The 15941-nt window shown below is 43.5% G+C and overlaps 2 protein-coding genes across 2 annotated transcripts; one reads left to right on the forward strand and one right to left on the reverse strand.

The window, feature by feature from the left end:
• Positions 1-3: 3 nt before the first annotated feature.
• Positions 4-4831, reverse strand: hsp90aa1.1 (heat shock protein 90, alpha (cytosolic), class A member 1, tandem duplicate 1). Its single transcript, XM_071905990.2, has 11 exons — positions 4693-4831; positions 3406-3555; positions 2910-3276; positions 2663-2796; positions 2221-2526; positions 1924-2089; positions 1578-1768; positions 1312-1459; positions 948-1216; positions 509-842; positions 4-382 (listed from the first exon to the last, which is right to left on the reverse strand). Exons 2-11 carry the CDS (start codon positions 3553-3555, stop codon positions 273-275), a joined length of 2175 nt encoding a protein of 724 aa, XP_071762091.1. The 5' UTR covers positions 4693-4831; the 3' UTR covers positions 4-272.
• Positions 4832-6509: 1678 nt separating this feature from the next.
• On the forward strand, positions 6510-13585 carry wdr20b (WD repeat domain 20b). Its single transcript, XM_071895326.2, has 4 exons — positions 6510-6762; positions 9635-9817; positions 10043-11446; positions 11722-13585. The coding sequence occupies exons 1-4, from the start codon at positions 6514-6516 to the stop codon at positions 11776-11778; spliced, it is 1893 nt and encodes a 630-aa protein (XP_071751427.1). The 5' UTR covers positions 6510-6513; the 3' UTR covers positions 11779-13585.
• Positions 13586-15941: the final 2356 nt, after the last annotated feature.

Consider the following 15941-nt stretch of genomic DNA (forward strand, 5'->3'; position numbering starts at 1 on the left):
TATTCTTTTAATAAAAAATATCTAACAGTTACAAAAAGAGAGGCAAGTCAAATTCCTGTTGACTTTGGTTTCCAGTTGTATTAAATAGGCAGCTGGTATGATGTATAGCCATAGTGGACTACAGTAGTATCATGAATTAACTTGTAATTACCGGTAAATATTACTGTTTAAGAAATACGACAGTTGTGTAAAAATGAAAAGTCTATTTGGAAGAAGCACTATAACTTAAAAAAATAAAGTTAAAGCAAGAAATTGTGTACGTTGGAAATATCTTAGTCAACTTCCTCCATTCTTGATGTGTCATCATCTCCTTCCAAAACAGGCATGTCATCTTCACTGGGCTGAATGAGGTCCTCAGCTGCCGAGTCATCATCATCAATGCCTATGAATGAAAAGAGGCATCCATTAGCAACAGAAGTCCATTGATATTAATCAGCAATCAATTTTTGACAACTGGACCAGTTCCTGCATTGCCTCTACTCTTTACAATCAAGGAGAAGCTGCTTACCCAGGCCAAGCTTGATCATTCTGTAGATGCGGTTGGCATGTGTCTGAGGGTCTTCCAGTGTGAATCCTGAGGACAGCAGAGCGGTCTCGAACAGAAGGATGACCAGGTCCTTCACAGCCTTGTCGTTCTTGTCGGCCTCGGCCTTCTCCCTCAAGGTCTCAACAATTGGATGCTGGGGGTTGATCTCAAGGTGCTTCTTGGCGGTCATGTAGCCCATGGTGGAGTTGTCCCTGAGCGCTTGAGACTTCATGATCCTCTCCATGTTGGCCGTCCAGCCGTAGGTGCTGGTGACGATGCAACAGGGGGAAGACACCAAGCGGTTGGAGACTGCAACCTGTTGATGATTAAATTCTGGATTACTGTCATGATCAAACACAATATAGACCATTATATTAGTCCATTAGTTTAGAAATATACATTTTAAGAGGAGAAATGTTACCTTTTCAATCTTCTTGTCAAGGATGTCCTTCATGATCTTGCAAAGGTTCTCAAATTTATTTTTGAGCTCCTCCTGCCTCTTCTTCTCATCATCATCCTCAGGCAGCTCCAGACCCTCCTTGGTTACTGAAACCAGGTTCTTGCCATCATACTCCTTCAGCTGCTGGACGCAGTACTCATCAATGGGCTCAATCATGTAGATAACCTCTAGACCAGCCTTGCGAAGGCGCTCCACAAAGGCAGAGTTAGCCACCTGCTCCTTGGTCTCACCTGTGAAAGCAAACAAAAACGTAAATCACTTTTAAGAAAAAGTTTTAAGCAAAAGTAGAATGACAAAGGAATGGAAATGGAGTTGAATAACTAACCAGTGATATAGTAGATGTGTTTCTGGTTGTCCTTCATGCGTGAAACATAGTCCTTCAGGGAAACCATCTCATCAGCTGAATTTGAGGTGTAGTAACGCAGCATCTCAGACAGCTTCTTCCTGTTCTGGGAGTCCTCATGGATGCCGAGCTAAAACATGAAAAAGGAAATATTGTATGATTAATACTGAAGGTTAAACCCAAATAAGAAGTTAAAATATTCCAACCTAAGCAGAATTGAACAAATAATTTCAGATGGATCGACTTACCTTGATGTTCTTGGAGAACTGCTCGTACAACTTCTTGTAGTTGTCCTTGTCTTCAGACAGCTCGGTGAAAAGCTCCAGGCACTTCTTGACCAGGTTCTTGCGGATGACCTTCAGGATCTTGCTCTGCTGCAGCATCTCTCTGGAGATGTTCAGGGGCAGATCCTCAGAGTCCACCACACCCTTGATGAAGTCTGAGGAAGGACAAAGACAGAATGGTCAGCCATGCGTCAAAATTCATTTATTAAATGTAATAACACAAAAATGTTACTAATAATGAGAGTTGATAAGATTTGAAACTGTAATGCAAAGTTTTTCTATTTCTTAATTTGTGGGATAGGCTACTCACTGAGGTACTCTGGCATCAGCTCCTCGCAATTGTCCATGATGAAGACCCTGCGCACGTACAGCTTGATGTTGTTTCTCTTCTTCTTGTTCTCAAAGAGGTCGAATGAGGCCCTTCTGGGCACGAAGAGCAAGGCGCGGAACTCCAGCTGGCCCTCCACTGAGAAGTGCTGCAGAGACAAGAGACAAGTATGAACTCGTGAACTTAAAATGAACACGACGTTAGCTGACAAATTAAGCTATCAACGACTTTAGGTAACTGGTTTACACTTTGCAGTTTGTTTCCCATCAGTAGACTCACCTTGACAGCCAGGTGGTCCTCCCAGTCGTTGGTGAGGCTCTTGTAGAACTCGCCATACTCTTCGTTGGTGATGTCGTCGGGGTTACGGGTCCAGATGGGCTTGGTCTTGTTCAGCTCCTGAGCATCTATGAACTTTTCCTTGACCTTCTTCTTCCTCTTGTTCTTGCCGTCCTTTGAGTCCTCATCCTCATCAGAGCCCACATCCTCAATCTTGGGTTTGTCCTTGTCCTCAGCAGCGTCCTTCTCAACCTCTTCTACCTTTTCTCCCTCTTCTAGGTCCACTTCTTTCTCCCTAGTCTTCTCCACCTTGAACATATGAAAAGGGGATTTTATTTTGTGTTATTACATGTCAACACCATTTAGATGTGGTTTCAAGCTTTATTAGGTTTAGCCAGTGGATATGTATTACTTAGATAGATACTGGGCCTATACAAGAACTTACATAGAGTGTAATAGGGTAGCCAATGAACTGTGAGTGCTTCTTCACGACTTCCTTGATGCGCTTCTCCTCACAATATTCAGACTGGTCCTCCTTGAGATGCAGGATCACTTTAGTGCCACGGCCGATGGACTCACCTAAAATTAGTAAAAAATAGTTTGAGGATGAGAGCAGCGCCAGGTCATGTGTCAAACTATGTTCATCATGCAAATTATTGATTAAAGTGAAATAGTTGTAAGAAAAAAATTACCTGGGTCAGTTTTGACTGTGAATGAGCCTCCAGCTGCAGACTCCCACACATACTGCTCATCATCGTTGTGCTTGGTGATGACTGTCACTTTCTCTGCCACCAGGTAGGCGGAGTAGAAACCCACACCAAACTGACCGATCATGGAGATGTCAGCCCCAGCCTGCAGGGCCTCCATGAAAGCCTTGGTGCCAGACTTGGCGATGGTGCCCAGGTTGTTGATCAGGTCAGCCTTGGTCATGCCGATACCCGTGTCAGTCAGAGTCAGGGTGCGAGCGTGCAGGTCAGGCCTGATTTCAATCTTCAGCTCCTTGCAAGACTCGAGTCTGCTGGGGTCTGTCAAGCTTTCATATCTGATTTTGTCCAAAGCCTGCCAGCATGGAATGGAACAGAGAAGTTGTGAGCTCCTGTGAGTGATGTATTGTGTGTTTCATACTATGGCTGTTTACATTTGAAAATATAACTGTATATATGGTAAGAAAGTAAGTATTTTACTTACATCTGAGGAGTTGGAGATGAGCTCCCTAAGGAAGATCTCTTTGTTTGAGTAGAAGGTGTTGATGATCAGAGACATCAGCTGAGCAATCTCAGCCTGGAAGGCAAAGGTCTCCAATTCCTCCTCCATTGTGTGTCCAGCTTTCTCTGGCATCTGAATAAAGGGAAATAAATTGGTAATTATGTTTGAGCAGCATAAAAAAATTAATCTGGATTAATGTGCTTGTTTTTAGGTAGCTGTTGAAACTACGATTCTCATATATCTGTCTCAAAGAAATGAAAAATGCAACTTTTTACTCATATAAAACTTTAAATTAATGTGCAGTAGTTCTTGACAATTAATTAAAAGCTCCTTCTCCCCCTTTGCAAAGACAGCCACATGGCTAGTAGTAGAGGCAGGGGCTGGGGAGGGGACAGCTGATACTGCTGGTGCTAGATCAGAGGCTCCTGTTGCACATGTTCCATCTGTCACTCAAAGATTTGCCATCTGAAAAAAGGGTGGAGCTTCTTGTGCCCTTCCCACCCCACTGCCAACAGCTGCTACGTGTGTCATATAACACCTTTCTTTGAAAGGGAGGAATATGGAGTAACAATTCTGACAAAGATAGAAGAAAATACTTAATTTGGTGTTTGTATTAAGACATCTAAAGAGCTGTAGTAATCTATTATCTATTTTCATGAGAGTGGGTATGTTCTATTAATTTAATCATCAGCATCATTGACTTTTTTGAGGAAGAAAATAGTCCTGCCTTATTGTGGTAACATTTCCTCAAATCCTCAATCAAGAAAATTCTTCATGAAAAATATTTTCATTTTGCTCAAGGAGATAGAGAAATCAGATATTACAGTTTCATAAATTAGTCCACCAGATTCCTTTGCAATCAAACAATCTAATATTGTCCCTATGATAATTATCTTCTTTGCTAATTTTCTGTATCTAGATGTGATTCTGCTGTAACTGATCTTTGTGCCGGCCAGTTTTCCTGTTCATCCGCCATTGCTCTCACGCCCAGGGTCACCCTCTTTGCCATGTGCTGCTTGCATGCTATGCCTTCACAAAGATATTGATGGTAGAGACACTACTCTGACACAGTTAATTTAATAACAGCTGATATCTGAATTAATTGTGTACTTTTATTATTCTTATTTTTCAATTTTTATGTAGCCTATAAGCTTTTATGCTTTCCCTGCCAGTGTCCAGCATTTTAGCACCCAATACGTTCAAAAGTATTCTTCTTCTTTCTTCTAAAGACAGACACAATGTTCTTCACTTTGGGTGTCCCAGTCTTACCTTGAATTAAATCCCTCTCTTCAGTTATTTCTTGAAATCAGACGTCGAATGAATCAGTGAGCTTGTCTGCTCGTCTTGCTCCAAATCTGTTTCACCGCTGCTCCTGTGGGCAGTAAGTCTCTGTGTGGGTTCAAGTGAATATCACTTCACTCTATGCTGACTGGACGGCATGCTTCTGTCTTTTTATACTCAAGGGGTGGTTTCTAGAAGCTCCCATTCAGAAGCTTCCAGAAGATTTGTTCACTACAGTGTTGGCGTAAAGGGGGGTAAAGAACGGCTGGGGAGGGGGGTGGCAGCAAGAGAGACTCCAGAGCCCTAAAGTTTATGTGCCCTTATAGGGCTGCAGAGTCACAAGGGGTGCCTGTCACTCAGGACGAGGGCTTTCCTGATAGCTTGTAGCAGGCCTGCCTATAAGCCCCTCCATACCCCCCTGTCAGCGTCACAGCTGTGCGCTGCGTTTATTATCACCTGCTGTCATGGCAGCCCTTGAGACAGACGCAGACCATGAGGCTTCCAAGAGGTAGCAGGCCCATGTCTTTTTTTGGCCTGCAGGATTGGGGAGAATCTCACAAGTTTCACATGTTTGAAGCAGTTGAGCAGACCGCTGCAGCACACCTCAGGTCTAAGGCGCTCCCATCACTGCTACTCACTGGACAAATTCGCCTTTTGATTACTTTGCGTCTATTAAGAATTTCAGTACTGTAGGTTGACCCTTTACTCATCATATTATGTAACTTGCAATAAACAATTAGGGGCCTACACAAAGAGATTTACAAATGTAGAAGATTGATTACTCTGTAAATAAAAATATGTGAGATAGAAAGCACCAGAAAGGCTAGAATTCTCTGGTCTGGTGTGGATGTTTCAACTTCAGCTGACCAGAGGATGGCAGTGTGTTACACTTGCTACAGATCAGTTATGTAATCCACATGTTTCCATTTGATAGCAGCAGACATTACTAGAAGCCTCCCTGTAACTCTAGAAATGTGGAAGTTTCACAATCATTGTGAGATGATCTTTTCTAAAAGCAGATAGCCTGCAGTTCATCAGGGGCTGTGTTCATAACATATCTTAGAATAAGATGGTTGGTGTAAGACTATCTCAATGGTGTTTAAATGCTTGTGTGTGACGCTTTATGAACGTTGACTATCATATTCTGGGATGACACTCAAAATGCAGTACTCCCTGGAGAAAAGGGGCACTGCAAATAGGAACAAATCAAATTCAAATCTTGAATACCCACTTTTCCAGCTTGGGGTCACCTAAATCATCAACATATTTCCCCTACTTGTGTGCTACGTCCTATATAATGAAATTATTTGATGATATTGTCATGGGCAGAAATTAACATTTGATTATCCATTTTATTTTTGTAAAGGCTACTGAAAGGATTTTATGATATTACATCCATTAGACCTATTATCTGTATTATGTCCAAAGCTAGCCTATGTTTAATGTTGTGTTTTGCTAGGTTTGAGTGTTTTGGGTAAAACTGGGTTAAGAAAAAGTGAAAATTTCCCTACAAATGTATTATAGGATTATAACAGTTGTTTTTTTTCTTAAGGGATATGGCATTCATCTGACAAATGAATCTGTCAGATTTATACAATAATAGCCTAATGGGTTACTGCGTTTGTTGCCGGTTTCTATGCTAAGGCAGTCTAGTTGAATCTCACACGACTGACTAGTTTACATCCGTGCAAGTATTATATTATCGGGCTAACGTTACGTCTGAACGCATGGCTGCTGGGCTTCAACGGTGGAACGCATGCGCTGCCGGTAACATCCGGGGCTTGGACAGGATGAACGCCAATTTCCAAGATGGCGGCGGAGGGAGGAGGGAAGGAGATGAACGAAATTAAAACTCAATTCACTACACGAGAAGGCGTCTATAAACTCCTCACTCACTCTGAATACAGCCGCCCGAACAGGGTGCCTTTTAACTCACAGGGCTCCAATCCCGTCAAAGTCTCCTTCGTCAACGTAAACGACCAGTCCGGTAACGGCGACAGAATCTGTTTCAATGTGGGCCGGGAACTGTACTTTTATATCTACAAAGGCGTGAGAAAGGTAAACAGCATTAACTACAACGACAAAGCCTGTGTTGTCCAGAAGCAGGGCATCGTGAAACGTATTGCATCGCTGCTGTCAGTCTCTTTGGTTATCTCACTGAAGTGCGCAGATTGCCAGACAAGGCCATGTAGCTGACCTAGCTAACTTAGTTATTAGCATTCCTAGCTAGCATCGCCACAGTTTGTTTTTGCCTCGATGAGATGCGTGCACTTCAAATTCCAGCAGTCCCTCCGTTTGAGTGTTCAGTCAGTGTCTAGCTAGCTAACATGGCTGCTGTGACATGAGATACCCCGGAGTGTGAATGAATGAATTGCTCTTGGAAAGTGCAAGCTTTAACCTTGGACGTGTGAGAAATTGCTCGTCATGAGTTGTGACATGTTGACATCCCGCGTATGCGTGTGTGTGCGTGTGTCACTTCGAGGTGGAAACTGCGGTGACATTGGTTATTACACATGTGTTAAATGTTTAATGAGGTTTTTGATTATCTCCGTTCGTAACATACTATAGATATAAGTGTAAAGTTTTCAGTGGCGCTCATCAGAAATGTCTACTTAAGTGTTTTAATCACAGAAATAAAACTGTTCAGCCTCTACAGATATTGCACTGGAAGTGAGGCGTGTTTGTTATTGGTGATGTAATGTTGCACTCTTATGTCGGGGTTTGGATGTGATGCAATGTGAACTCAGTGGTTGGTTGTACACAGTGATGATGTCACTGCAGCAAGCCACGTTTGTCTACATTAGCAAGGGTGGTGATTGTGACAGTCATGATGGTGATGTGGTTGTTCCTGGAAAGGCTACCGCCTGTGCAGTCCAACAATAGCTGACTATCTTCCTAATAACTTGGATAGAGGGTTGTAGCCTAAGTTCACCGCTACTCCTTTCCTATGCAGGGTACCCTGTGTTGTCTCTCACAATCACACAAAAGGTATTTACCACCAGAGGAAGTTATTTCACTTGTAGATCTCTTCTTCTTTAGAGCTGGCCAACCAGCCAAAAACAGGAAAAACAGAGGATTGGAATTTAGAATAGTGATAGTGTTATTCTCTTGGAAGGAAATCGAGCCCTGCTAGGTTGGTGGTTGATATAGCCAAACCACATTCCTGGCCAGGGATGACTGGACTGAAGGTTTTATTTGTGGTCTGTAATTCTGTGAAGCAGCAGAGCAGAAGAGAGCACATCAAAAAGCTCAGAGGACTGGAGGCCCAGCGGATCATTTTATGAGAAATGGTCTTGACAAGGATTGTCACATGATCACGCTCTGTCATTCTCCTGTGATCTGACTCTGACACATTTCACTAAAGAGGGAACGGTCTTGTCTTTTCGACTCAGTGCGGAGCTTATTTGTTGTGTTTCACAGGCCCCAATGGTACTGGTAACAGGTTGAGCTTAATAGCTTTGTGCATGCTCTGTCATACAAAGAATGTTTGTTGGAAAAAAATCCTCACGGATTTTCAGATTTTTTTGGGGGGGGGCGGGGGGGGACATAACCATTTGTAATTGGAGATGATCAGCTTTTTGAGGAAACTTGTTCTCATGTAGGATTGCTGGTTAGATCGCATGACTGTAAAATTCAATCTGAATGAAGAGGAAAAACTGTCCCCAGAATTCTATTCTTAGATTTATATGAATGTGCCACTGATTCTGATATTGGACAATCAACCAGTGAGTTGACCTACAAACTTAAACTGTCCCTACAGCAAGTAGTACAGACCCAGCCTATATTTGCGGTAATCACTGTCATCAGGCTTTTCATTTTGTGGCTGAACTGGGCTGGCAATGTGCCATTTATGTCTCACAAATTGGACACAGAAAATCACGGCCGTCTTGGATTGTTCTTCCCCTCAGTGTTTAGATCTCCCTTTCAATTGTTTCTTGCTTTTGCTTAGGGGATTTTTGCCACAATTTCAGCATATAAAGCCTCAAGTTTGTGTAAAACGTTCTAGTAGCAAATGGGACAGGCTTAGAAGCAGCGTGGTACTTGGAACATCAAAGTCTGCCAAAGATCCCAAATTCATTTAGAGCTGACACATCCATCAGCATTATGGTTTCATCTCATAAGCTTTCTCTCTGCCTCCCATAATGCACCCAATTAGACCACAAGAGACCAAGAGAGATTTACAGCAATAAAGCATCAAACTGTCACTTAACAAGTAACAAATTAGCATAGATCTAATGCCAAATACATACATGCCAAGTTAGCATCTCTGTTCATCAGGTTTGTATTGTTTTGTTTTATACCTGCTATAGGCTTAACTTTTATCTTTTATCTTTAACATTCATTGACTTTCTTTTTATTTACAGTACTAAAACAGCCTATTTGCCAGGGATGAATAGTGTCAGTTTTGGGTGTAAACTTGCAGAACAAACAATAAATTGTTACCATAATGATGCTCATTCTGTAGGCTTACACTGTCTGAACCTGTGTTACATGCTACGGCGAACCAGTTAACATCTTATTGTATGCTTTTTGATAGGCTTAACAAACCACATTTTAATTTTATAACAGCTTGACAGATTAGTCTTAATTATTATGGTATCTCACTACATATTCCATGTGCCCTCAACCACCTGTTGGTAGACATAGGCACTGCAGGTTAACCTACATTTCCTTCTGGGGCTGCTCTTCATCTCCCTTTGGGATAATGACTTCCCATGTTTCAGAATTCATCACTATCATGCACCAGGAACAGTGTCTTTTGGCGGTTTTGAGACACCAAATAAGATTTGATAGCAGCCAACCATGCTGTCGTTATAGTTGTCCTCTGGCAACGTTTGAGAGACTTGTTTGATTTTCGTTTACAGAGGTGATGGTGTTTTTCTGTTGACTAAAAGCATTACTTTTCTCTGTGTGTTTTGTATTATTCTAGGCTGCTGACCTTAGTAAGCCCATAGACAAGAGGATATACAAAGGAACGCAGCCCACGTGTCATGACTTCAACCCCCTCACAGCCACAGCAGAGAGCGTCTCCCTGCTTGTGGGCTTCTCAGCTGGCCAGGTGCAGCTTATTGACCCTATTAAGAAGGAAACCAGCAAGCTGTTCAATGAAGAGGTGGGTTCCAGTCAGCCTTGTTCTGCACACTTTCACATGTTACACTTACCAATAGCACAAGACACTACTTTGCTGTTCCTAAAATGGACTAGAAATTTAATCATACCAGCATCATGTTTCAACAACAATGCATATGAACTTTTGTCTGTTAGTCCATTAAATCCACCCTCCCTGACCAGTCTCTCTCTCTTTCTCTCTCTCTCTCTCATTCTGCATCCCCTCCAGAGACTGATAGACAAGTCGCGGGTAACATGTGTGCGATGGGTTCCTGGTTCAGAGAGCCTGTTTTTGGTGGCTCACTCCAGTGGCAGCATGTACCTGTACAACGTGGAACACACCTGCGGCACCACGCCGCCTCACTACCAGCTCCTTAAGCAGGGTGAAAACTACGCCGTGCATACCTGCAAGAGCAAGTCGGCCCGCAACCCTTTACTCCGCTGGACGGTGGGTGAGGGGGCGCTCAATGAGTTCGCATTCTCCCCGGATGGCAAGTTTCTGGCTTGCGCCAGCCAGGATGGCTTCCTGCGGGTGTTTGGCTTCGATGCTGCCGAGCTCCATGGAACCATGAAGAGCTACTTTGGCGGCTTACTGTGTGTGTGCTGGAGCCCCGACGGACGATATATTGTGGCAGGAGGGGAGGACGACCTGGTGACGGTGTGGTCATTCTCAGACTGTAGGGTGATTGCGCGGGGACATGGTCACAAGTCGTGGGTGAGCGTGGTGGCGTTTGACCACTGCACTACCAGCGTGGAGGATGGGGACCCCCCTGCTGAGTTCAGTGGCAGCGATGAGGACTTCCATGAGCAGATTCACTTTGGAGCGGGCAGAGACAGGGCCAACAGCGCTCATTCTCGGCTTTCTAAGAGGAACTCTACAGACGGTAGGCCTGTTAGCGTGACCTATCGCTTTGGCTCAGTGGGCCAGGATACCCAGCTGTGTCTGTGGGACCTTACGGAGGACATTCTCTTCCCACACCTCCCACTGTCCCGCACCAGGACTCACACTAACGTTATGAGTGCCACAAGCCCTCCTGCCACTGGGCAAGCTACTACTGCTACCACCACCACCACCACCACCACCGCTAATCCCAGTGGCACCAATGGCAACAGCAGCGTGAGCAGTAGTAGTAACAGTGGCAACCCAGCTAACTCCCTCCCCAACACCCTGCCTCGTTCTAACAGCTTGCCACACTCCTCCAACCCAGCAGGGGGCAGCACCCCCAACAGTCACACTGGCACCGGCAGCAACAGCAGCACCAAGGGCAGCAGCATCATAGACAGCGCTTTCATCGCCACTGGCGTTAGCAAGTTTGCGACATTGTCATTACATGACTCACGCAAGGAGCGCCACGAGAAGGACCACAAGCGCAACCACAGCATGGGCCACATTAGCAGCAAGAGCAGCGACAAGCTCAACCAGTTGAGCTCGTCACGGACAGCAAAAGCCGACGCAGCTAAGACTCTGGGCACCACGCTGTGCCCGCGCATGGAGGACGTGCCCCTGCTCGAGCCGCTGGTGTGCAAGAAGATCGCTCATGAGAGACTCACTGTGTTAATCTTCCTGGAGGACTGTCTGGTCACAGCCTGCCAGGAGGGTTTCGTTTGCACATGGGCTAGGCCTGGGAAAGTGGTGAGTGACAGGCCTCGCACGGATACTGTCATGTGACGCCTCTAAACTAGCAGATGGTTTCGAATACAGGCCTTTCCTCACTGCATTCAGAAACTCTTATTCTCTCTGTGTGCCACCAAAGGTTTTTATGGTTGCTCCATACAAGATTCATACAACACCCTCAAGCATTTTGATGGTTAATGCCACATTTGCTCAGACGATAAACTTCATGATGTAAACTGATGTTACTGTCTTGTTTGTTATCAATGTATTTCTGCCTGTCTGTCTTTCCACAGGGATTACTATCATCTCAAAACAACCCGGCCAACTCTCCCAGTGGAACAGTAGTATAGCCCCGGTGCTGGTGCTGCTAAGGACAGCTCCACGCGACAGAGACGGGGATGACCAAGGCCAAGGCCCTGCAGCGCTGCTCCTCACACCGTCACTCGCAACATCACCTTCAGCATCATCTTCATTCTCATCACTACAACCGACCAGATGCTCTCTTTTTTTGTTACCACTCGTCTCGAGATAACTGACGATGGCCAAGCCAGGGTAGAAACTAGACCCCCTTCGTCGAGGGGGGGGGGGGGAAAGGCTGCGGAAGTAAGAGGGCAAGCTTGAAATCGTCCAGGAGGTTTAGGGGAGGGGCTGCCTGGCTCGTTACTGTGTTCCATCTATGGCCATATCAGGTCTTATCTAGTCTGAAAATAAACTCTAGTACTCTATCCTTTGTGCCTGTAGATCTTGGAAGACTAGACAAGGTGTAAGCAGTATGGTGACGCCTCTACCTAACCTTTTGATGTGTGTGGGGTATAATTCAGACATATTTACTACACCTATATCTTGTTTATTCAGATGTATTTGCAGACAATAAAGGGAATAGGATGAGGGATTTTTTTTTTTTAGAGCAGAGACATCTCCACAAATGCGGCGTCTCTTTCAGTTTCACCTCCTGGACGGTCCCTTGTGCAGCCGCGGTCTCACCTCATGCTCACAGCAAAGGGAGAGACCGGAGCAGCTTGCCTCCTTTACAAAAAAAAAAAAAAAAGCTTTTAATCTTAATCGGAGATATCAGAGTATTTTTGCACAGATTTTGTTTTTTGTTCCATTCTTGTTCTCTTGTTTTTTCCCATTCATTTTGAATTCATGATGATGGTGGAACATAAGCGAAATTTTTTCAAAGACAGCTTTGGAAGCACTTGGGGAAACAGCTTGTCATTACCCTCTGTCTCAACGCTGGATGCTGCAATCATAGTTTTTTTTATAAGAAAAAAAGAAAATTGTTTGCACTTAATAGTTTGTTAGAGGAGAATGGCTTTACAATTTTGGAGTGTGTAAGGACTCCCTGACAAGGTTGTTGAAATATAAATAGAATTAAAAACCTTTGTATCTATTGAACATTTATTTTAATATTGTTTCAGATTAAATGGGCTCTGTATTATATGTAAATATTGTACTTCAATGATTTATGGGTGAAATGATCATTATTATTACATTAGTTCAAAGATCCTCATTTCAGAAAATAGTGATATTTCTAATACAGAAAAATATATACATAATATTAAAATGAATCTTGAATATGCAGGTTAAATGTTTCTTTTCTGTTGTACATAAAGAGAATTCAGGTGTATTTTTATTAATGAAATGTTTGGTATAGGAGATGTCTATGAAATCCTCTTATCTAACAGGTAGTGCTGAACGCTAGCTAGCCTGCCGCTGCAGACTCCTTTACGACATTAGGCAGGTAGGCGCAGACGCAGCGGTCTAATTCAGCCATCACTCAGAGCTCAGGTAAACCACAGGAAGACTAACGCTGGCATAGCTCCCGCACCCCATTAGCACCGGTCCCACCCATCGACATCTGTGTGAATTCACTCTTTAACTAACAAACAAGACTGATACAATGTTGTTACATGGGCAGGGCGTGGAATCTGTGACCCCCTGTTATTGTGAGTAATAATGACTGGACTGACGCTGAACTTGTGAACAGACAATTGACACTGTGTTCGATAACCAACTGATAAATGTCAGTACTTGATGATGGTATATGTGCTTGAGGTGAGGGTGTTTTTCAAGCACCCGCATAGGAAGACTGAGGATTTTAACAGTGGGAGCCTTTTCCTCCATGTGACACCTATTAAAACAGCTTTGACAGACCAGACGTCTTTGACCTCAAGTCATTTGTTCACCGCCGACAGTTGAATTGATCTCACATGCATCAGTGTAATGTAATCAGAGGGCAAATCAAATGATAGCTACACTGCATTGTATTGTATCTTTGGTATTTCACAGCAAATTGTGTTCACATACTTGTACAGACACATGATCTTGTAAATCACTGTCCATGGTCTGTTTGCACTCCTGGACTGGTCTTGTTCAAAGGAGACGAGGTGCAGCCATCATGGCTCTGGATGTTGGAATATAGACAGATGTGCATGCAATCAAATAGAATATAAAAGAATACAATTAAGTGAATTCAGTCAATGTTGCCATTCACACTGAAATAGGAATGGGTCATTTTTGTTGACGTGATCACTTGCATGCAACCCTAATTTTGAACAGCTTCATATTCTCACATGAATCCATGTCTTCACGTAGCCTATTGTGAATAATTTAATGTGATACTTTATTGATACCTGTAGGGAAAATACCTTTGCTTGCCTCCATCCACAGGGAGGTCAGAGGTCAGGCTCAGCTACAGAGCAGCAGCCCTGGAGCTGGGAGGGATACGGTGTCTTGCTCAAGGACACTTCAGCAGGGTGGCGGCTTGCCAGAACTACAGTTGAAATTGGATAATAAAGTGTAGGGGCATTCAACCCGAAGAAGCCACCCTGAGGAATTAATATGTTCTCTCTTCAGGCCTACTTGAATCATCACTACAATTGTAACATTAAATGTGTTTGAAATATTGGGGTTACAGGAATTTTCTGCTCCCAATATGGAGTTAACGGTCAAAATTGCTGGCCCTGGCCTGCAGTTAACAATATAATGCTGATCTATATCACTCACATTCTATCAAATCACTGACATTTATCTGCATCAACTCACATACCAAAGAGCCCGAAAGGAAATGGGTAAAAGGGGGAAATGAGGTGTCGAGGGTGGCGATGAAAACGCTTTGGCTCTGTGAAGACCCGGCTTCATCAAAGAGCCCCTATCAGGAAGCTGAACTGGAGCAAGAAGACTCGGGGAGACAGCACCGTAGATTGACTGAAATTTAATTGGAAGACACATGACTTGCGAGAGAAGTCTCACGTCAGGAGAGAACAAAAGTTATACACACAAAGGAGCTGTAAGCAACGGTTTATATAATCAACAGGGGATGAGCTGGCATGCTGTGTGTGTCTATGTGGTTCTGGGATAGGAACAAATATAGACTGCATGTGGGCTGAGTACGGGAAGACAGCTTAAATAACGGCTTCATGTGGTATCTGTGTTCCATGTGTGGAAAGGTCTATGTAATTTCTGTATGGTATGTGCGTCTGTGTATGTATTTGTGAATTCTGTGACTAAGATTAAGGTTTATGAGGGACAAGGAGGGCTGGGTAAGGCATACCGCTACAGCTGACTGAGGGAAAGGAAATGATATGGCAGAAGAGAACGTGAAGGATGATTCTAATCAAGGCTGACACAGCTGACATTATGAAACTAAAGGCTGATTCACTCTGAGTTAGTGACAGATGGGTCAACAATATGACAAATCCTGCGGGTTCATTATGGAACAATCATAACAGACTTCTGAATCCTTCAGTGAGAATTAATTCAACCGATAAAACATCCTGCATACAAGAAATGCAGGTTTTTGATCAGTTGTATTGATTTTTGTATTGAGATGATCACAATGAAGAATTATAGGATTGGAGGATCAAAACGATGCTGCTTTTGGAAACTATTCCAGTTGACTGTAAAGAGCTTCCAAAGACATTACCATATTCTATCATATGTAGGCCTATATAGTAAGGACTACCAATTCATGCATCAAACAGTAATGAAATAAGATATAAATGACTAAAATTCAGACTTTTATGAATAGCAAAAATAAGTCATTGCGTCTGTTTATCGCAATCTGTTTTGACCCTGAGTCACACATTTCGTATTTGACTTGTGGCCATTGTCAGCCAAGTAGGAGGCAATGAAATCACTAAATATTGTTATATTTAGTGATTTAAGTAAGTTATAGCACCTTCTGAGATGATAAACTGATGGTACCTTCTCGGTTTCTCGTTGGATTTTCGTTGCTTCATCAGTAGGAGGCAGCAGAGCTATTAAAGATGATTAAATATACATATATATTTCTAAATGAACTCTATTAGTTCTTTGTTCAATCTAATCTAAAGCAACATTTTCTCCACAGGAGTCTACAAGTTGTATTTCTTGTGGAAACAGAAGAGATTGGGTACCGCTTTATTGCCGAGGCTGGACTGTAACTTCTGCTCACAGGTGCTGTCCCACTACTGGACGGCACGGGGGATTTGACCTGCTCCGTTCCCGACCTGGGCCGGTGCGCCCCTCC

The sequence above is a fragment of the Centroberyx gerrardi genome, chromosome 18 (genome assembly GCF_048128805.1).
Source record: "Centroberyx gerrardi isolate f3 chromosome 18, fCenGer3.hap1.cur.20231027, whole genome shotgun sequence".
NCBI classification, from domain to species: Eukaryota; Metazoa; Chordata; class Actinopteri; order Beryciformes; family Berycidae; genus Centroberyx; species Centroberyx gerrardi.

What these genes read in the sequence shown, in the direction of transcription:
- hsp90aa1.1 (XM_071905990.2), bottom strand. Translation starts at nt 3,555, where the DNA reads ATGCCAGAGAAAGCTGGACACACAATGGAGGAGGAATTGGAGACCTTT. An exon ending in TCATCTCCAACTCCTCAGAT is followed by an intron (nt 3,277 to 3,405) that starts GTAAGTAAAATA and finishes CCATGCTGGCAG; the next exon opens with GCTTTGGACAAAATCAGATA. An exon ending in GCTACCCTATTACACTCTAT is followed by an intron (nt 2,527 to 2,662) that starts GTAAGTTCTTGT and finishes CATATGTTCAAG; the next exon opens with GTGGAGAAGACTAGGGAGAA.
- wdr20b (XM_071895326.2), top strand. Translation starts at nt 6,514, where the DNA reads ATGGCGGCGGAGGGAGGAGGGAAGGAGATGAACGAAATTAAAACTCAA. An exon ending in TCTACAAAGGCGTGAGAAAG is followed by an intron (nt 6,763 to 9,634) that starts GTAAACAGCATT and finishes GTATTATTCTAG; the next exon opens with GCTGCTGACCTTAGTAAGCC. An exon ending in GGGCTAGGCCTGGGAAAGTG is followed by an intron (nt 11,447 to 11,721) that starts GTGAGTGACAGG and finishes GTCTTTCCACAG; the next exon opens with GGATTACTATCATCTCAAAA.